At 44.2% G+C, this 22,191-nt stretch overlaps 1 protein-coding gene across 1 annotated transcript in view; it reads right to left on the bottom strand.

Moving 5' to 3' along the window:
• Window positions 1-473: 473 nt before the first annotated feature.
• vat1 (vesicle amine transport 1) overlaps window positions 474-22,191 on the bottom strand; it is a 37,197-nt gene continuing 15,479 nt past the window's right edge. Inside the window, exons 4-7 of the mRNA XM_006638087.3 lie at window positions 16,913-17,083; window positions 15,603-15,692; window positions 13,731-13,972; window positions 474-8,493 (exon numbers count right to left, since the gene is read on the bottom strand). Of these exons, the coding sequence (XP_006638150.1) occupies window positions 8,347-8,493; window positions 13,731-13,972; window positions 15,603-15,692; window positions 16,913-17,083 (650 nt within the window). The 3' untranslated portion in view covers window positions 474-8,346. The remainder of the gene's footprint in view (window positions 8,494-13,730; window positions 13,973-15,602; window positions 15,693-16,912; window positions 17,084-22,191) is intronic.

The following is a 22,191-nucleotide window of genomic DNA, read 5'->3' as shown; positions in this document are numbered from 1 at the left end:
GAATTCATTATCTGTGGTGTCCTAATGACTAGTGATGCACATTAGAACTGGAGAAACAAGCTTCTGTTGGAGTGGCTGCCTTGTAGGAGCCATTAGACCAGTGATCCTCGTTCCTGGAGAGTCATTGTGACGTCCACGTCCATTCTACGCTTCTAAGGACTTCTTTGGCCCAGAGGAGACTCAGGCACGATCCTGTTTGCTTGAGATTTATATGGTTAATCGATTGCTTCCAGGTCTGCAGCTCCCCATGATGCTCAGTTACCTAGAAATCCTGCCGCAGCAGGAGTCTGGATCACTGATTTAGACCCCGAGTGCAGCCCTGCTGCACCTCTCTCTGATCTCTTAAAGATCCTCGAGAAGTGTTGAGTCAGTGCAGTCAAGGAGATTTTTAGCTCGATAAAAGCCTGAACATTTTGCAGGCCTCTTGCTCTGTTACCACTTGCTTGAACAGACATATGCAAAACAACCTCATCTTTTGTTATGCTTTTTATTAATTTTGGAAAACACGTAAGGCATGTGGTAACATTAGGCAGAAAAGCAGTACAGGTTCTAGTCCATGTAAACAGCATTGGCACAACATCTTCAATCCAGAGGCAAGCACAGAAGCAGCATTTTTCAAAGGGTTTAAATACAAAGTAGAGAATACTTAAAATCATCACAGTTTGTAAAAAATCCAAAGTAAAAAAAAAACACTTTAAATGTTCACAAGTAACTACATGAGCAGGCAGTGTAAACAGAAGTGTCTCTGAAAAGAAAGAACACAAATGAAGCTCAAAGCTGAAGTAAGAGGAATTACTGAGAACAGGAAACGTCACAAATTAGAAGCAAACAGGGAATAAACCGCTAACAGTGTAGTTCAGTTTGAGCTCCATTCACAAAACAAGCTGCAGGTGAAACAAAAAGACATTTGCAAATGAAGGTCAGTAGATAATTTTTACTGTTATTACTGTAACCAACAGTGATAATCAGAATAGATTTTTAGTTGAAAAGAAAAATCAGAAATTTCAGTTTCTAACCAGCCATCTTCTACACATTATAGAAACTGTCTGGTTCAGCCATCTGTCAGATCTAGTCATCAGAGCGCCACATTCCCGTTACCAGGATGGCGATGGCACACGAGGACTGGCATTGCTGTGCCACACATGGCACGCTGACTCACTCCCTCCCCCGGCCGAACCGCCCGCCACAGCCACCGACAGGAGGGCCGAGCCCCTTGCAGGGCACACACTCCGAAAAGAGGTTTAGAAAACATACAAAGAGGCATCAAACACCAGCAAACGCTCGTGATTCTAATAGCCCTCTACTCATTAAGGACAAAGCCCAGATCTGCCGAATTCCCTTTGTGCTCATATAAACCCCACATGGCCGACTCACAGTTGAAGAAGATGGATGAAACTGACGGTGTATGGCTGGGTATCTGTCACTAAGCATCAAGAGAGACTACAGTCTATTTACCTTCAACTTGCTCTTTTAAGAAAACATAAAAGAGGTAATTGTGAGAGTTATTCTTTGAAAAGCATTTGGAATCTAACTATGATAACTAGTATTGGTCAGGACAGACTTACAGTCCCGCAGTCAATTTTTCATTCTCAGAACACTTTGCAACACACAGATATGGATCGACCTTACACACAGAAAACACCCAGGATTGTACAAAGTGAACAAAGCAACAAGTCTCCTTTTACAGCTTTTTGAACATGTTTAACAAGGATCATTATTAATGCACCAAAGTTGGAATGACCAATTTTCACATTAAAAATATCAGGGTTTAATCATAGAATGTTTTTTTTAAGTTCTTGTTTTGAAATATCCTACAGCTTGTTGCTCTTGTACTTGTAAATCTTCAAAATCAATGATTTCCACATGTATCACAGGTATAGCTAATTTACAGAGCAGAGAGACAAAAATGGGGTTAAAACACTCATTCATAGTACAAATTGCAGGAATGTTTTTGATCCATTCCAGCCATTAGTGGTTCGTTTAAAACAATCGCCAGGCTGTGCAGTCATCCTCACAGAGCTGGGAAAGCCATTATCCCCTCCCAGGGACCTGGACAAATTCCCGTCGTTCCTCCCTCCCACCCTCCTGATCCGTGCTTCAGCTACAGCTTCTCACTGCCAGAACATTTCAACAAACCCCTTTTCTGAACTGAAGAGACAAAAATGGCTTTAAATATCTGGAACTTTCAAAACTATCTTTTATTTCTTTGAAAGTCAGTGCCGTTTTATGTTTGAGCTGACTCAAACCCCTCAGCTATTGGCTCAAAAGCAGAATGTCTCAAAAGGGCCCTTTCAGTGGTTCCTGTTACTTTTACCTTCACAGCACCAATAACATAACACATTGAGCTGAGGACTCCTTTAGCTTCCTACATAACAGCACTTTAAATTACAGGACAGTATTAATGCCGCACTGTCACTGGCTTTAAAAACTACCTCAATAAGGAAAATGTAATTTTGAACTTGAAGCCTTTTTTAGAAAACCTTGATCAGAATAAAAGTTACAGAGGCAAGCTTATATAGTATATACATCGTTCTTGAGTGAAACCATTGCCGCCCATTAGCCCAGTTTAATCTTTTAAGCCCTTGCAAGGCCAAGGATGAATATACCCTTTACCTGAATCGTAACCCCTTTTCTCTCTAACCATGAGCACTTATGACACTAAACAGCAGCTCCCAGAGCTCTGCTGAGCCGCCAGTCGCTCGGAGACTGGGATGGGTCCCTCTCGCTTTAGAACCTGGACTGCATGTTCCAGGAACATCCCATAATGCAATGCAAGTGCTCGAGGTGGGTCAGTTCTGCTTGGTTTCCATGGACAGTTGGCAAAGCAGTATTTCCACTGAAGCTTGAATACAGCCTTATTCCACTGAGAGACTAGGGTGTCTGTATGTGAGCAGCTGTATGGCTAAGGCAGTTGCAGACTGAATAACAAGGCACTAGGATTTAAAGCTGGCAGCAGTTTCTTTAGTCACACTAGACACTGTAGTGTTGCAATCCAGCAGGCATTAAGACTACATGGTATTTTAAAATCAATTATGTGGAATGTGGACAAGTCAGATTTATCTATACTATACAGAAACTGTACTAAGTACCAAGTTATTGGAAAATTACAGCAAAATGCAACATTTCCTTACAAAACTGCAGTCAAGAACAGGCACCTGGTAAAAGCTAAGACAGTAGTTATTGTACCTTAATGGGCAGAAATTCAGACACAGTGCGTTTTAAAAGCCACGGGTTTGAAATTGGGTTATGACTCTTAAATGTATAAAAGAGGAAACATGACAACCGTGCATATAGACATGAAAAGAAAAGTTTTAATGTTGCTCTAAACAGCTGCAGAGGTACTTTTTCTTGAAACAAATCATATTTATCATAACCTTGTGTGCAACATTAAAACTTCTTTTCTGATTAATTTATTGGCAGACTGAACCTCAGCCTACTGTGAAATCCATATATGTAATATACAGAAAAATTACAGAATTAATTAATTGTAGCCATAAATGTATAATAAAACAGAAAACGAGAGTGACTTGAATAACTAAACTTTTGCATTATGTCCTCTGGCTCTGAAAGATAATCATTATAAAACAATTCTGCAGATTTCGCACATGCCTGGAAGATGAGCTCTACAGAGTGGAAAAGCTTTTGGGATAGAAGGTTAAAGGCCAGGCAGATGTTTTTCACAGCTGCAAATTAGGCAGTGATTCTGTTGTACCTCTTCCAAAAACTTTAAAGGCATAGCATTAACAAATTAGCTTAGCCACATTTCTGAGCAATCTTTAAAAAAATGTACTTTAAAGCACTTTGTTAGTTTCTTTAGCTCAGATTTAGACAGGCCCGTACACACAAAGATAGTGTTAATTTCTGTATTAATGGAGAACTATGCTTACCTCTTCCATTTATGAGAAAAGTACAAATCATTTTGTCAGCCCATCACAGTAGAGTCTAACGTTATCCCACTAGGGGACGCCTTCTGCAATCCCAGCTCTTTAACTAGGGTAACACCATCAGCTGACAGAACAGGAAATCTAACTCAAGCCGACCACGGCTGAAACATAACAGATCCACAAATCCATTTGACAAAGAGACTGCCTTTACACTACGCCCATTCTCCCCAGAAACATGAAGCAGCATGTTCTGTTTCATAAATGCCCAGAAAATGAAGACTTGCAAAGTTTAAAATGATATAAAACGTGTCTTGCATGCAAAGTGGCTGTGATCCAAATTATACCACAAGTCTGCCACAGTGCACACCTGGAGCTTGGTTTTCGCTCTGAAAACACTGAGCTGCTCTCACAGGCAGGACATACAGATGCAGGTGGATCAGAACCACCCTGTTTTCTTCTGCACAAAACCTATTTACACTGAAACCAACTTGTGCTTTTAAAAAAAAAAGGGACAGAAGCTGCAGAACATACCGACGCAGCTCTAGCAGACTGGACTGGGCCGGGAGCTGAGGTATCAGAACACTCTTGGTTCTGTACCACGACGACACCCGTTTTCCACAGGCCCTGCAGGTGGAAGAGGGGGTGAGGGGAAGTCTTCCAAACCTCCGCAGACCGAATCCTGCTTTCTGAAACCCATCTTGTCCAAGGCAGCAGAATCGTGCCTATTAGGCCCAGAACACGAGGCTTGTTCCCCGGTTTATTAATTCTTCACCTTCCATAAAATCGGAGAGCCTTTGGGTCTCCTGTCTGTCTGGTCACACCCTCAGAGGGTCCTCCATTCCTCCACCTGATCCTTGAACAGGCTCATCACTGGCAGAATTCAAGCACTAAGCAGCTTATGCTTTTCTACTACTAAAAAGCTCCACTCTAATCAGATTACTAGTTTAAGTTAAAAGGGTTAAATGGGTAAGGAGCTCAGATGGAATACAATCAAGAAGGCAGTGAAATCCTGAGAGGCAGATAGGTTATCAAACTCCAGCCTAGAGATGCCTCTTTGGGGAGAAACTTTATCAGAATGACGTTTGGTTATCGGGGTTCAAATAAAGCGTGACCCCTGCCCCCACACCCATCTGAACGAACAGTTCAAGCTCAGCGGAGGGAATGAGTGAAACCAGGAACGGAGTCTCGAACCCAGGTCTAGTCAGACAGGGAAACGGGGAGATCGGGGCTCGAGGCAAGTGGACCCACACACAGGGGAACTCAGATTTGGCACACGGCAGCGCTGGAATAGTAGCAAAACATCTGTAGACATTTTAAACTGGTGAAATAATTCTATTTGGTTCTTTTTTTAAAAGACAAGACAAAGCCCATGAGTAACAGGTGCTAAAGCTCTGACAATGGATTTTCACAGAATTTGGCACACTTGGTCTTGTGGAAAAAATATTGAAATTATGCAGCAGATCCTTGAAAACGACTTTGAATTTTAAACCCTTAAAAAAAGTAGACCATCCTTCTATTGAGCTTTTGTTACCGACACAAACGTTCTCTACACCATCACAGGTACAAACACAGTAAAACAGGAACCCTTGGAAGTGCAATAAGGTCAGCAAGCGGAGTGCAGAAATATCAATACTGTCCTCACACAGGCACCAGGGCTCGGGCCACCAGCCCCCACCTGCACTGCTGCACTAGACCCAGCAGTGCTGGCCTTCCCCACTCAGCGACTTTCCTAGCAGAATTAGCACAAGCACAAGCAGCAGGCCCTGCATGGCATCAGACCAGGCACTATGGTGTTCATCTATTTTAATGGCCTTGTGTGTTGCAGGTATATTATCTCCAGGTCAAGCTTGGCTTTGCTCTAGTGCAGCAGTAACCGTGTTTGGGAAAGTGTGGAGAAACCAGGGCTAGTTGGGTCTTAGGATCTTACAACAGGCAACTTTCCTTTTCACTAATCAAAACATTGGTTTAAGTTTTATTGTCCAGGTGCATTAATACAAGAGCCGTTTCCTTGTGCAGTGCTCTTGGCTCCCAGCATGCCCTGCTTCAGCCCTGCACCGCCCACAGCAGGGGGACCGGTGCGACCAGGGACAGAGTCACACCAGCCTGTTCACAGCTACAGCGGCTGGATTATCCTGAAGCTCTTGGGAAGCCTCAAATTGCTGTGGCAGATCCTCTGGAAATGCAACTTAAATTAACATTTGAAGGACAGGCTCATATATGGAAAACACTGAAATAAAACCTAGGAAGAGAAGCATTTTAACGTGTGGTTGTAACCATCACTTGCGAAAGACCTGCGTCGCTGCATTGTTAGCAATGACCATTTCCTTAGTCCGCAGGCCGAGGAGCAGTGCCTTTACCTTCACTGCGGACGCAGGGTGCGGCTCAGGTGGGGAGGCTGCTGCCTGAGCCCCTGTGCGGTAAAGCCCACACACACACACACCAACAGAGCGCAAACAGACACGTGTCCCACTCACACGAAGTCTGTCACAACCTCGGCTAGTCCGAACGCTAACCCCAGTGCCAACTCCTCAGGACCCGTAAAGAGACACAGTCAAGCCCAGCATGTGGAACATGGAGATGATATTCCAAAAAGGAAGATGGAAGCAGTTGCTACCAGTCAAAAAGGCTGCATTCTGAAAAAGACACTGAAAGCACCTTCATACCAGAAGTGATTTGCATAACAATTGTTCAGAGATGAAAACAGCAATATTTTACTTAGGAGGCAAGTTCAAAATATGTGGAACTGGTAATTTTCAGTGGGCAATAGGAACAAACATCATTTATCCAAGTACCGAAGGGGGGAACTTCCTAATTCTTCATGCATTTCTGTGCAAGACCACCAGGTGTCATCTGATCACAGCCTTTATAGCTGTAACCTATATACAGGCTGATGCATCATCAAATTGATCAATTTCCCATGCTTGAAATTAGAAGTCGCTAAGAATTGGTGTGATTAGAATAGTAAGAATGTGGGTGTGACTGTCCCTGTACTTGGAAACTTGAAGTGCCTCTGTAGTCCCACCTGGATTTAAACAGAATCAAGTGATCTGGGACAGCAAAAGAAAAGATCTTGCAGGGCTGAGATTTTGTCCCTTTCTTCCAGATTAGCTCACTAGAAAAACATTTGCTGATAAAATGAGTTTATAAACCTCAGATCTTTGCATGAGAAGTTTTAATGCGAGGCAGGAGCGCTGTGCTCCTTCTGGGGCCATGAAGCACAGCGCTCCTGCCTCATGCGTTCGGGGTGAGGGCCGCCAAGAGCTTTCCCGTTTCTGCTGCTGCCTGTTGCCATGCCGACCGCCTCCGCGGCTCCTCCCGCGAGGAGGGAGACGGCGTGGCCGGAATCCGCTTTTTATTTCCGATAGGTCACAGAAGATTGAGATGCCCTGGGTTGTGAGGGAAAAAAAACGCCAGGAACCAAAATCATGAGGAAAAAGGCTCATGTCCCCTGGAAAAACACCTACAGTACACAATGACGAGACCAGCTGTGCTGCTGGGCGACATGTCTTATAGTTGCAGCCATGTGTTCACTGCAGCCAGGTTCTCATTTGCTGGAAGGGTGTAGCACTGACTACGTGCCTAACCATACATCAGTCAGCGGGCATTTTCACATTTGAGCTTCCCTGCTTGTGGAGAGCTCTTAAACCACAGGTATGCTACTTGATGAACTAATTAGGCCACATTCTTGCCATCTGACCTGCACAGCACAAGCAAAAAGTATTTAAGCCTGTTTTGTGCCAGCTTGCATTACCACAGCTGAAAGGAATTAAGTGTTGAGAAGATGTGTGCAAAGGGAAAAGACAGCAGCAGGAAGGTTGAGGCAGGAAGCTCAGAGATGCTCACTTTTTTTTTTTTTACTATGATTCATTTTTATTCTTCGTTCACTTAGGAAACATAGTGCTACTAGATCTTGCAATACCGAGTACAAAAATCTGGAAATAGTCTCTGGCTATAAAGGGTGAGCAACAAACTGATGAGGGGTGACCATCATGCACAGAAATGCCAGTAGCCCTGTTATTCAATAGGTGCGCATGCATTCATGTATTTTTTCAGCAGCCAAACCCAAATGCTTTCAAAGCCTCTGGCTCCTTTGCAACACCAAAAGAGACGGATGTAGACCCAGTCATGTCCAGATTTTAATAACCGACCTGGAACAGCCACCTGAAGCGCTCGTTCCAATCTGCTGAAGGGCCGATTTCCTAACAAAACCAGGCTGGTGTTAGGAAGCCTGTCTGTCTGTTTGCGGGTCCTGAGCAAATAAGCAACTCAAAACTCAAATCACAATCATTTTCAGGGGAGGGCGGAGGAGGGGAGGACTGGGAAATGCCCACTCCTGTTGCAGAGCAGTTCGAGCCAATCCAGGCTGCACTGGGGGCCTGGGCTCAAACTGCTGTGCAATCAGAGTCTGGGATTCCACTCCTGCCTCGGAACATGGCTCCCGAGCGCCTGCCTGACCCGGGTCCTAATTCTCCTCCTTCTTGGCCTCATCTTTCTTGACCTCCTCCTTCTTGGCCTCTTCCGTTTTCGGCTCTTCTTTCTTGGGCTCAGGAAGCAGGATAACTTTGCCGATGTTATTCCTCTCCTGCATCCGTCTCATGGCATCTCCCACCTGATGAGCCAGACCAAGAGAGGGGTTAGGAATAGACTCCTAAGATTCAACTTCCTCCTCCTGCCTTTATGTGCAACATTCACCTCCTTCATTGGTGCGCAGAATCAAGAGTGCCCAGCTTGTTACAAAGACCACTCCAACCAGCTGTTTTCATATCATGCTCATCTGACATTACACAGCGCAGAACCTGGAGACAGCCCATATCTGGGCAAGCCGACTTTGGGCAATGTAATACAAGGTTTCAGAAAGCATTTAGAATAGTTCTAAATCAGAGATTTGAACTGTCAAGGAATTAATTCCATTACAACACATCAAAATTATATTTGCATTTCAAAAAAAGGGCCTCAGCACTTGAGTAATTAGTTTATTACAAATCAGTTGTGTACAATATCCCCAGTGTACAATTCTGGTCAGAATCCCTGGATCAAAATCTGTTGGAATCCCTTCAGTGCAGTGCAATACAGTAGACTGAATACTTAAACTCAGGAATGAACTGACAGTCCATTCAGTTGGCTACTCCAAAAGAGAAATGACCAGGAAAATAAAACCTTTTAGTTCAGGACAAACATGAAAGCACTTTGATGTTGTGAACATCCAGAAAATGCTATTCATTAATGTAGTTAAGTCCTTGGGACCCTTCAACATCTAGTAAAAAAAAAACTTGAGCTGAAAGCATTCTAAATAACCATAATTAAAAAAAAAATTACACCTCAATTCACGACTACAAACCACAGCCACACACAGGAAAATGAATGTCCTTTGCTACACCCACTTAGAGCCACTTGTCTGGTCTTTCAGCACATAAGCAACACTCTGTAGCTGGAGGAGAGGTGTGCACTGCAGACCTCACTGCTCCCATGAGACAAGCAACTCCTGGCCAGCTAATCCAATCCCACCCTCCAATGTCCAGCCAATTGTGCTCTGGTATTTAGGGAAATATTTTTGTATTCGTAGTGATAAAATCCATCTGGGTTTCAGAGGAAAAACCCATCACGTACTCCAAACTGGGACAGGCAAGGGGCAAACTGATGTTCAGGTGGGTAAAACAAGCACTTAGATTAGATTTCATTCTCTTAACCCAAAAATAAGATTCTCAGTTCTGAGCTTATCAAATGTCTGGTAGGACTGATCATTTATCCTCTGAAATCTTCAAGCAACTGTCGCTGTGCCTCCTCCCCCACCCCTAGAAGCTACCTTGACTACCAAGCAGGCATCCTTCCCCAATCCCCAGCAGCCATCGCCACAGAAACATCAGCACGTCTCTTAGCAACACCGAGCAGCTCCGCTCGCCTTGGTCGGCTCTTTGATGTGGCAACAGATTAGAATGGAGGACAATCAAATGCTGATGCAGTTCAGTGGAAGGGGCAACAAGGAAGCTGAAGTACACTCAACTGGTGCAGCTGTAAAAAACACTGGCACTAATCTCTCGCCAAAAATAAAGGGCTTCAATTTGAGATTGAAACTGAAATAATGCTTCATTTGAGAGCAAAAAGGAAACACTTGACTGGAACCTTTAATCCAAAAAGACCAATCACCGCTTAAACTCCAAAGGCAAGTGGTGGACGAACTGGAGTTTCCCCAATTCCAGTCCAAAGCCTGCTGAATTCTGACATTTGGCAAAAGCTCAAGCGCGCCTTGAATCAGCACCCAGAAAGCCTCCTCTTGCATCTTCACTGAGCTCTTTCAGGCTGTGGAGGTCTGTGAAGTTCCCGTCTATCCACCAGGGAGGATGACCTTTGGATACTCCACTCACAGCAGCACTGGAGCTGCCAGTTTGAACAGTCCTGTTTGGCTGAAGACGGGATCAGGCTCTGGCTGAGCAGGGAGGTCAGAGGTCATGCTGCAGGAGTCTAGATTTATGCACAAGCATATAAACAGAAAGGCAGCTTAGGAGAGCAGACAAGCAAGCAAGCTCACTTTGAAGATGAATTGGTGAAATTTACTGCATGAGACCTACAGCCCGGAAGTGGAGGGACCGAGTCGGGGTCATGACATGTCCGTGGCACTGCTGGGGGCAGGATGGGCAGTCGTGCTCTCATCTGGCAAAAGGGCAAGTCCTGCGTCAGCAGTGAGCTTGCAGTGCTGAAGGGGAGAGGGCACCGACAGGGGCTGCAGATCTGCAGTCTTCCTTGCACAACAGCTGTCATTCAGTCAATTACAGAGCCAGTATTCTGTGAAGCAGAATCTCAAACTGGTCTTTTCAATTTACGTGACAGAATCAGAGATTTAGGGGAGAACATTTGTTGCATTTGGCCTCCTCTGAGGCCATCAGTTTGGCTATTTTTTGCAGACTAAATAAATCCACCAGGACGTATGCCAAATCTACAAAGGCTTGTGCCAAAAAAGTCGAGCGAAATAAACTGCTCTAGAAGAACTGGTGTGGTAGACCTCCACAGGGTGGAGCTGTACATTAAAGCAACAAACTGATTAAAAAGATTGAACATCCCTTAGAAAATAATGCATTACTGCAGATTAGCTGCTGTGACAGTGATGAATGAAGGACAAATGTTTTTGATGTATCATTACACAGTTTACAAGAATAGTTCCTCAGAAGTTATTGAGGATTATGGTGCTCCAGTTCTGGCTGTCTACTGCATAAAACTCTAAATCCTGTTTTAAAAAGTCTATTAGCCATAATACAAATGACCACAGGCATAATTGTAACCTTATGCTTGTGCAGGAAAACCTGCGACTAGATTTTCCAGAATGAAGTCCAACTCCTTCATGCATTCAATAACCTCTTTCCAGAGCTAAAAAAAATCCCACATTCTTTACACACATACGCACACAAACTATCAAGACAGCAAAAAAATACTAATTCACAAGACGTGAAATACAACTATAGGTTTTGCAAACCCCAACTGCCTGCTTCAGGTACACTTCAATAGGTTCAGCAACAGCAGTGCTCCAGTTGGAAAAGCAGGGAATTGTGTACTGATGAGGAAAGATTGGTACTGGTCTCCGAACGCAAGAGGAAGCCGAGGCAGGATTGTCTATCCTCTCCCCACCCCCCTTCTACCAGGAGGGTTAGGGCTGCAAACACTGCTCGTTCCATTAGCAGAATAAACAAGCCTTCTCTGACTAAGCCAGGCAGGTAGGCTGCGAGGTCTCCATGGCAACAAGAAAAAGGTCATGTGTACCACTGATGCTGGTCAAAGTGGAGAGCTTTGATTCTAATTCTTGTGATCCATCAGAACTGGGCACTTCCCACATCCCCATAATAGTCCTTATAAAATAAACTTTAAAATGTACTTATTTAACATGTGGAATACAGACAGAAGTAGATGAGCTACAGTTAGAACTGGTATAAGAATCACACCAAACCATTGATCCTGCAAACTTAAAAGGAGCAGATTCATTTTTTAGTGGAATTGTTCATTTATTCCCTAATACATCTGCACCCCATTCACACTAGGTGCTGGATTAGATTAGCCATCAGGTACCACTGTTTGTGCTCAAAGCAAACAAACTCATTTTACCCACACTAGCCTGTTTGGTTGCTAGTAGCTAAATGATCTGAAGATGAGCCAGCTGTTGGTTATAAGGACCCAGAGAATCTGAACATTTCCATTGAACATTTCAAATCTGACAAAACATACCAGAGTCTCTTTGGACTGATTTCAGAGCAGAAACATCTGCGCGCACATGGAGATGCAATAGTGCTTGATATGCTAAATTGTATAACAGTTGAGGCCTGATTTTAGAATAAGATCAGTTGGACACCATAACTAGCTGGATACCTGATATTTTTCCCAAGTTTTTCCATAGGTCACCTCTGCAAGATTACTCACTTGATATTTTTCAGTACCTGCAATGCTGAAGTTACTTAATGTAGATCTGCCAGCTATCTTAAATTTTGCTTAAACCTTTGCTACTTCTACAGCATTTTCCAATCTTATTTTAAGATCATGGATAGTCTAGTTTAACTATAGTATGATTTCTAGATCACAGATATTAGGAAAAGCACTGGTTAATCCAAATATCAAACATCTTCAGATATTCTAAATATATCATACCCTGTGACATGTATTCATTACTGTTTGTTCAAAGACCTTGCAACAGTTGAGCAAGACCTACATTTTCCAATTCCATTCTATACAGTTGCCTAGAAATACTAGGTGACCTTATTACAGGTAAGAAGTCATGCATCTGCCGATATTGAACACTGCAGCTTAAATAAAATGCAGTTCTAAAAATTAAACATGCTCTGTGAACCAAAAAATATACTGTTTAAATACCTCCGACTGCTCTCTTAAGTAAAAATCCTGATTAGGTAAAGCTGGAACAAGTCAGTTTATAAATATCAAGGCATCTGGCTGGATAGTACTTTGACTTTCAAAAGGTAAACCTCAAGCTCAAGTTTACATTGGTTTGTGCTGGTACTCCCCATCCTGGGCTATGCTGAGGTTTACCTTATGGCTATTAAAATTACTCTTGGGAACATCGACATCTTATAACAGTGTTCCGCATTTTTAGTTTCGTTTTTACAGTGATTGGTTGCAACTGTACATCCACTATGCTGTAAAGAATATTAAACGTTACCAACCATTCGGTTAATAAATTGACTGAAACGCAAGGTCAATTGGTTCTGGGTTTAGACCAGTTACTTGCTTGACTGGAATCAATGAGAGCACTCAGCAATGTGATTCACGGGTATTAGACCATTACAAAGCCTGAACTAATTAATTTATAAACTTCTTTGAGAAAAGGTAGTGCAGTTTCCTGAGCCATCCTACAATTTAGCATTTAGTGTTTTTATCAGTGAAGACTTGCACCCAGGGTCTAGAGTTTCTGGGAGGTTCGAATGGTTAGAACTTTTCCAACAGTTTATACTGCCATGTTTCATTAATGTTTTACTCCGCTTTTCTTCCCTGCTGTCATCTGAGAAAGCCTCTTGCTTAGGTTATTAATATCAATGAGAATCCGTCATCAATTATGTTGAATTATGAACCAGTCTGGAATCCCCATCGCTAGAAACAAAAGGCAGGCAGAGAAGGTGGTGACCTCCATCCTCCCACATCCCTGCAGTATCAATTTCTGCGCAATGGTAAATATTCTTCCTGATATTGATAATTTAATTTCACCTTTCAGTAAGATTATGCATATTAAGATCTTTGTTTTTAGAGTGTGCTAGTTAATAGAAGTTGCAAAGCCCTGAAAAACTGCTACAGGCTTCAGTAACCCTGGATCTGAGCTGTGTGGCTATCTTTCCAGCAAGAGCCCTGCCAACCCCTCACCTGCTCGAAGTGCCAGGTGCTGTCCACCTTGGGCTTGATCTTGCCCTGCTTGAACAGGTCCAGCAGCTTGGCCACCACGTCTGTGATCATCTCAAACTCGCTGTCCAGGTAGCCCAGGTTGTAGCCGCACACGGCCTTGTTGGCATGCATCAGGCTCATGGCGTTGATGCTGAATTGGTTGTACCAGGTCTTAGCCAAGGCGATCAGGTTCTTTCTCTGGCCAGTCAACACATTGGCAGCCCCTAGCATTGGAGAGGAAAAACAGTTCATATCTCCAGAAAATCGTCTGCATCGACAAAACACACTGTGGCTCCAAAACCGCACTCATAGTAACTTTTTTAGAACAACCTAAACGGAGGAGAATGGTTCCCTTTTCCCACCACTTCTGAACGTCAAAAAGAATGAGTCTCCAAGGTCAAGCTGCTGTGCAGATGTCAGCACTCTGATATTTAGCCTCCATTGTAGCGGTCAAGGCTACATGTTTTAATGTAGCAAGTCCTTGGAGAATCCAGGACAGCTTCCATCCTAGTGCTTCAATATGGCTCCTTTAAGAACATGGAACTAGGAGACAGACTGAAGAAAGCAGATTCTCCGCCCTCCAACACAAAGCAGCAGAGATGTAGAAGACTGGAATAGCCTGTCAAAAAGCTCAAGATCTAGATACAAGTGAACCAGGTCTGCTGAGCCTTATTTGGACTTGTGAACATGAGAATTACAAGTCCTTTATTTGGTGGAAGAAATGGGGGGTGACTGGAATGAAGGGCATAATCAAATCAGCTTTGGAAAAACTTGTGCGGCAGGAAGGATTAGGAGAGGTTAATTAATACGACCATCATGGATTAATTTCATAGCTATCTGCTTTAGCCGAAAAAAAAGCTGTCAGCTGTGAAAAATTGAGCACTGTAACCTCAGAAGAGACATCATTGTCTCTGCCCCCCTCTGAGGACTCTTTAAGAGCTGCACTCATCTCAATCCCCTCTTTATGCGAAGTGTGGGAGACGAGGTCTTGAGTCACAGTTGAGCTCCTTTTCTTTCTCCTCCGCAGATGAACACTGCTGCCCCTGTGGCCTTCAGACAAAGGGATCTTACACTGTTGGAAGCCCCAGAGAGGGGCAAGTATGTTACGCTGAGATGCATTCCATTCACGGGTATAAAACACCAATTGTTAGTGCATGCATATTTCTGATAGGAGTCTGACAAGCACGTAGAGTCATTTGCTGGGGTGGGGGGGTCAATATTTTCAACCTTGGACAGCAAGCATTTGTCATGCATGCCTCTGCTACCCACTTTTCTGCCTCAGACTGTCACAGCGATGAGACCTGCTGTGGTTTCTGGTGCTCCTCACCACCACAGACATCTTCCCGATCAAAACCCTATAATGGTACAGAGGTCTGGTCTCCAGAACTGCTCTGGAATACGCCTCTATTCTGCATCCATACTCACACCAGAAAAACAGAGACCAGTTTGAGATCCACAAATGCTATAACACTCAACAGGAGAGTCAAACGCGCATACATCTGCACAGTCTGTTTCATTCACTTGCTACAAAGAATGAGTTGAACTGTGTCAATCTTGTTACAGATGATTCAGTGCCAAGAGTATTTAAAAGGTCAATGAACTCCAGCATGAGAAATCCCTTCTAGAATCGAACCTCACAATATAATAGTGAGCAGAGGAGTTGGTAGAAAGTCCACTCAAAAACAAAACTGCATCATTGCTTTTAAAATAAAACAATTAGAATTCACCAGATATTCATCACAAATGACTCATTCCAAAGATCCTCCGTAGTCCATCTGCATCAGTTTCCCCATGGCACTGGCTAGTCACAGTTCCTGTACCGGTATCGATCAGCATTGCCCCAGCGCCTCTTACCATAGGTGATGAGCTTGCCCATCGGTCGTAGGAGGTTGAAGGCTTTGTGGGTGTCCGAGCCTCCCAAGGGGTCGAGGACAATGTCCAGTCCTGCAGAGCCAGAGAGGACACAAGCTCTTGACGGGGCACCAGAGCAGCCAGATTACCCCACTGCCTGAGCCAGGAGGACTACAGCACGCTCTTTCACACCTTAAATATTTAACGGAACAGCTAGATGGACAGTGGTAATCTCAAAGACTGACACTAAACCAAAGCTTATTCAATTGCAGTTTCATTCCCCCCCTCCTTGGCAAGGCATTCAGAATATATGTCCATTAGAATGAGTTTACAACTAGAAAATTGTAAACAAAGTTCAACCTGGGAAAAATTATTTAAACAGCATTAATACACATCTCCAGATAAACCATTTTCATGCATTTCTGACATTCACAAAGACTTGCAATTTCTGATCTCCAACATACAAATGGGTTGCTCTTTGGCTTTTTTAGGTGAACTAGAGATAATTTGAATGGCTCAAAATTTAGAATGTTTTTGATTTAATGCTTTTATCGTTGAGTCTTTGGGCAATCTTGAATGAAGCAAAAGATATTATAACAATTAGCTTGATCATGTCAGACAGTCAGAGTGGGACAAGTTGGGTGGGAGGTGGATGAATCATTCAAGGGGGCACAAGGCATTTTTGTGGGAACATTAATAAAAGCCAATAGAATTCAGCTCATCTTACTTGCACAGGTTGGCTATTTCTTTTAAAAGATGTATAACTTTTCTCCATTAAGAGGGGAATCATATTTCAATACTAGTTTAATGTTTCCCCAAAGAGATTACAGCATGTTGGGATAGAGAGATTGTCTATAACCCATAGCCCGGAGGAATTAAAATGGAAAGATGATCCAACTCAACTCTTGACTGCTGAACAGAACCAAAATTACCAGAAGTCAGAATTAGTAAAGGAGACCAACACTTGAAGCGCTAGGACCAAGTTAGAGACCACTGCCTCAAGTGTCTCTTCTGTACCACCCAACCTTACTTGTCAAAGCTAGATTGGAGTGGCCAACCTACATTAAACTCAAGAGGCATGGCTCACAATGCTATTATAAGATAAGCAGCCAATGCCAAACTTCCACAGCTTCCATCATCCCACTGTGGAATGTAGTGACCAGACTCCTGTGCTGCTCCTCATGCCTCTGCATGTCTGAGAAGAGCTGGAAACCGAACTGTCAAAAACCAGGCTGGTATGAAACAGGAAGAGACCAGGTATCCTGGAGGTTGGCATCACGCCAGCATCGGAATGAAACAGTCAGAACCTGAACCTTTGGGGCTGATTTTGCGGATCTCGTCCACGTAGTCACGGGTGCGGTAGTCGATGGGATGGGTGACGCCCATGGCGCTGATGGCCTCGTGCTTGCTGGCTGAGGAGGTCCCGAAGATGGTCACATCCTTCACCGTTTTGCACAGCTGGGTAGCAGCAACACCCACTCCACCTAAGGGGAGGGAAAATAAAACTGTCCTGAAAGTCTGACAGGCAGGCTTGAGGGAAAAAAAGAAAACACCACCTTGGTCAAAACAGGAAGGGAAATGAGTCAAACTAAAGTACCTCCTCTCTAAGAACCTTTTCAGTCGTTTCCTGTTGACCTGTGAAGAAAGCTGGCAATTTCCCCTTCACAGGTCTCACCACAACACAGCTAAGAGTTGGGCGACTTACATAAAACACTTCTTGTTCAGGCACAAGTTACTTTAGACAACTCCACTGCCCAAGAACTTCAAAATGATTCATTTAAGTGAATGACAATTCAGCCCAAACCAAGATAACATTTCAAAGGGCTCAACAGTGCTTTGATGGTCTGTGATCACTGTACTACAAGACTTGACCTATGAGAAGGAAAGTTGAAAGATTAGCCTGTCAGCTCTCACTGCCAAGAAGCAATATTAGTATCCACAGGCCACTGGAGACTTTCCTATAAACCTTCAACTTCTTGCTCATCATGTGTCCTCATTTAGATCATGTGCAACAAGAAGTTACCAGCAGAGTGACTAATTGATCCTGCTGGATCAAAAGTCTACGACCTATGCACTCCTTCACGTTTGCTGAAAATCTACAGTAGTAATGAGGTGCAAAACACTGATGACAGACTAGGCACCAGATGCACATCAATGCAGCAGGAGTGAGCTTCTGGGTGAGCTTAACAGTCTAGTCCCCAACTTAAGTCGGGAAGATGCCAAGCTAAAAATGGACTGAAAAAAGCTTACTGGCTAGCAGTCCATCCCAACAACAAACACTCGGAAAGTCGCAGAGCTACAAAAGAATGAAGTTTGGCCACAAACATCCCATACTAAAAGGCTTCTGGTCGGGGGGAAAAAAAAAATCCTTTAGCCAAAATCCTACAAGTTGACCAGAAAGCTATCGAACAGCAAGACGGTTAAACATTAAGACTGGAAGAAAGGTGTTTTGACTTGGTTAATCATAATTACACCTTTTAGCCTAAAGAACACCACTATGCTTTACAAAATGGACCCACTTCCTCCATGAAGGAAGTGCAGCCATTCTGCACCCGCTGCTCTGCTACACAACGGATTAGGGAAGAAGAGTTCAGATGCTTCAACCGAATAAAGGCAAACTCTGGCCAGACCAGATTTACTCCACCCTGGGTTTACTCAGCCAGGACACTGGGGTACCCAGCTATTTACAGGATCTGAAGAGTAAATAGTCCAGAACTCAGAACTCAGGTTAACATTTGCAGGACAGGGGCAGTCACCACACCAGAACTCCATGGTCATGAGACTCAAAGGGGACAATGCCCCTGATTACTCATGTACAAGAGCGCTCATGGATCCTGTATCTGATGGGGGGGGGGGGGGGGGGGAACTAAGTGGAGTTTTGTAATAAAGGAAAATGAATACAATAGTTTATACACCTATGGCAACAAAGGAATTCCAACTACCAGGAGATGTGGAAAGAAAATCCCACATACTGTTTCAAACCTGACTGTGGTCCTCCAGTGGACCATTCTAGATGCTACACTGACAGCAGCCCCTGGGCACAAGGCAGAGCACTGGTTGGGGCAGACTGATGGAGACGAATGGCAGCAAGGCCTCGTTAACCAGGCTGCCTGGCCTCCAACAGAAGTGAGCACAGTCATAACTGCAGTCTGGAACAGGCTACCCAGCATCCTGACTTTTCTTAAAGTGCTAGAAACTCAATTTGTCTGACCGTCTCCTCCAGCCACCCAATGAGGCAGAGGATCCAAACGGCCTCCACTCCTGCTGTTGTGCAACTACGATACTGAGCACGAGGCGGTCAGAGGCAGTGTCCTCAGCATGGAGCAGAGCTGGAAAAAACACTGTAAAAAAAAAAGTGGAAAACCTCAAATGAAAAAAATTAAATATGCAAAAAAGCAGTCTGTGAAGGTGCAGTTCCCCTTGCTGGGGCTGACCTGTCTGCGCTTCAGAAGGAGCAGGGAGGTTTCCATGGAAACCAAGGCCAAAGAAAACTGCTGATTTGATACATTTCAATTTTCTCTCTCCCCCCGAACAACGCACACGGTCAGGATGGGTCCCAGGGAGCAGTTCAGCTGCTTAAAAATCAAAACATCGTTCCTTTAATTTTCATCAATTTGGTAAAATGTCACTTTGATCAAATACAAATATTGGAGTCTGGGGGTGGGGAGCTAAATCAAGGGATTGCTATAGCGAGGCCATGGACATCATGAGAAGCGTTGATGCGTACTGAAATGGAGAAAGGCCATGTGGGGAGCCGACCCGAGCCTGACTGCATATCACAGGGGAAAAGGTTGGTTATTTAAGTTCCGAAATGTCTTTTCCACTTTATAGACATTCAAGTGCAGAAACACCACTGGGAAAGTGAAGTTTTTAAAAGGGAGTACAGTCATATAATCCCAGAACACAGGTGGACATCTTCTAAAAATGGAATTAAAACAGTTTTAAAACTCGGAACCAGTACATGGTGAATGTAAAAGACAAGGTGCAAATGTTACAGGGGTCTACGTTCTAATTGTCTTATAGTGGCTGCCATGAAAGGAAGTATAATTTCTCCACTTTAATTTGCCTAATTTGGAGAGTACTCACTTTCTCTGTTTTTTCCAACACAGAAAAAACAGTTTCGCAGACAAATACCAGGACACGAGCAACTCTGGCCATGAGCCCTGTTCTACATGACTGTCGCACAGTAATCCTTGACCAATACCAAAGGGCTAGAATACAGCCCTGCATACCCAGCCTGTTATAGCAACGGAGCTGGAGCTCACTCTTGGCTGCCAGTCAGAATCCATCTCTAAGTGCTAGCAATAAATATCAAACTGCTAGTTTGACAGTTGAAGCAGCCTACAGCTTACGATAAGCTTTTTTCTTTCAACAAAAGTGTTACACTAATCCAAACTTAACAGGATAAAAGTTTTCAATGTAAAACTTGAGTTTGCTTGGGCAACATCACCTGCCCCCTCCCGCCCAGTCTCCCAAGTGTTTATATCTCCCCTGCACACCAAAATAGGCAGCAAGTCGAGACCAAACATCTTCACCCCCTTCCCTTGGCCCCTGCCGACATCCTCCATAACCTCCGAAAAAGATCAAACAAGAACCATTCCTCTAGTTTCAGGTCAGGTGCTTCAAACGGTTTGCCAGAGTCCAGGTTGAGTCATTCTGCCCTTCTGTTAGCAATAATCGCTCTGTCCTTCAACAGTCTTTAAATTAAAAGAGGGCCAAAAATGGAAGAGAGCTGTGTACATACCGTTGCCATGGTAACACTCCATTCAGCTCTTCCACACGTCAGCAGGTTATGAGGAGGCAGCAACACGCTCAATTCAAGTATCAAATCAGTCAGAAACACTAAATGTCATCTGCCATGTTCTCGCAGACTTAAAATAAGAGTCTTGATTTCTTTTCCAGCACCAACAGCACTGCAAGAAAGGCCACAGGCAAGGGGAGGCCATTCCCCATGTAGCTCATTTGTTGCGCTTAGCTAGTTCATCCAAGGATCTCGTCCAGCGGTCTACTGCAGGCTCCAGCACAGCTGGGCAGCTGGTCCCCAGCTCCCAGACGCCCCCTATTGTTAACACTTACCCCAAGCTTACTTCCCCACATTGTGTAGAGGAAGAAAAGGTCTTTTGCTAATCCTCCTATTTTGTATCATGTTTCAACTGCACTTACCAATGATACCATGAGGCAGATCGATATGATCTTGGAAAAGCAGTGGTCTTGTTACAGCCCACTAACTGCAACACCCCAGTCTGAGGACTCACACCGAGCATCTTTTCCACATGCTTTTCCTGGAGTACCTACAATTTGAAAATTGGTCTAAAGATTGAAGACCATCTGAGTGCCTATTTCTTTAACTGAGGCAAGGAACTGTCACAATAGATCGTGAGATCGAGGTTATTCGCTAGAATCCCAATACCATACAGGAGACCCAGCAGGTGTGGGTCCATGGTCCTCATTTCCATAAACTCACATGAAGGTCACAGACAATGGCCGATAGCTGTTTGGTTTGCTCCCTGCGTTACGTTGCTAGAACTGGGGAAGTGCAGATGAATTAAGGAGGCTGACCACAATGAAGGCACTTGAACGGTCTGGGAACACGCAGTCTGGAAGTAACAGTTACCTGCTCGCTCTGCTGTATGGAATCGCGTCAGGTAAGTCTGCGAGAGCTGGTGGTTGAGTCACAGTGAGCGCACAGATTCATGAGCTCCAAGCACCAGGCCAGAGGACAGCAGGGCGCTTGCCGACTGGCATCGGTTAGCAACACCGCTCATGCACGCCTGCCAAGCGCCAGGAGCTGCTGCTTGGCTGGTCAAGGAAGACCTGGCTGGACCTCAAGCCCAGCCAACCCCAGCAGCACCTGTCCACATAATTGCTACCATCTTGACTCAGCAAGAGCTGTGGAGCTAAGCCTGTGCTCTGAGCAACAGGCTTTGTGCAAGATCACTCAATTTGTGTTAGGGCTACAGACAAACATGTCCTGCATTGGTCATCAGTTTAGATTTGGAACACAAAAAGGAAATTCAATAAGATGGCTTCTCATTTCAAGCCCTGAACAAAAAACCCTGCCTTCATCACACACCCAACACTGCACATCGCTGCTGCCCCCGAGCAAATCAAGATCACATTCACAATCGCATAATTCACAGGAGACACTTTTATTTCCGTTTTACTACCTTCTTAAACACTGACAATTTACAGGACCACAAAACCTCTCAGAACTCCAACTATTGCTTTCCCTCTTACATTCTCAATTAATTCAGGCACCACATCACTCATAAAACCCTTAACGTGACCTGCTCCTTCAATATCCACTGTTGGAAAGTGGGCCACAGAAGTGGAGAGCACAAGGCCTCCATGTTGAACCACAGGCTTAGAGCATTTCTAGAGAACCATCCAGAGGTCAAGAGGCAGTGGAGAAAGCTTGGGCCAACGATGCACACATTTAAAACCAGGACAAACAAGGACAATGCTGGCATCCTGAAAGACCCGCAGAGGGACCTCATCCAGAGCCCAAGCGCTGAAGCACATTTACAGGAAATTCACTCAGGACCAGAAACAGGAGGCGAGTCTTTACAAGCAGTGTTGAGCATCTACTGCA

The sequence above is a fragment of the Lepisosteus oculatus genome, chromosome 28 (assembly GCF_040954835.1).
Source record: "Lepisosteus oculatus isolate fLepOcu1 chromosome 28, fLepOcu1.hap2, whole genome shotgun sequence".
Lineage (NCBI taxonomy): Eukaryota > Metazoa > Chordata > Actinopteri > Semionotiformes > Lepisosteidae > Lepisosteus > Lepisosteus oculatus.
The sequence above is the reverse complement of the archived record's forward strand: the minus strand, read 5'-3'. Positions and strand labels throughout refer to the sequence as shown.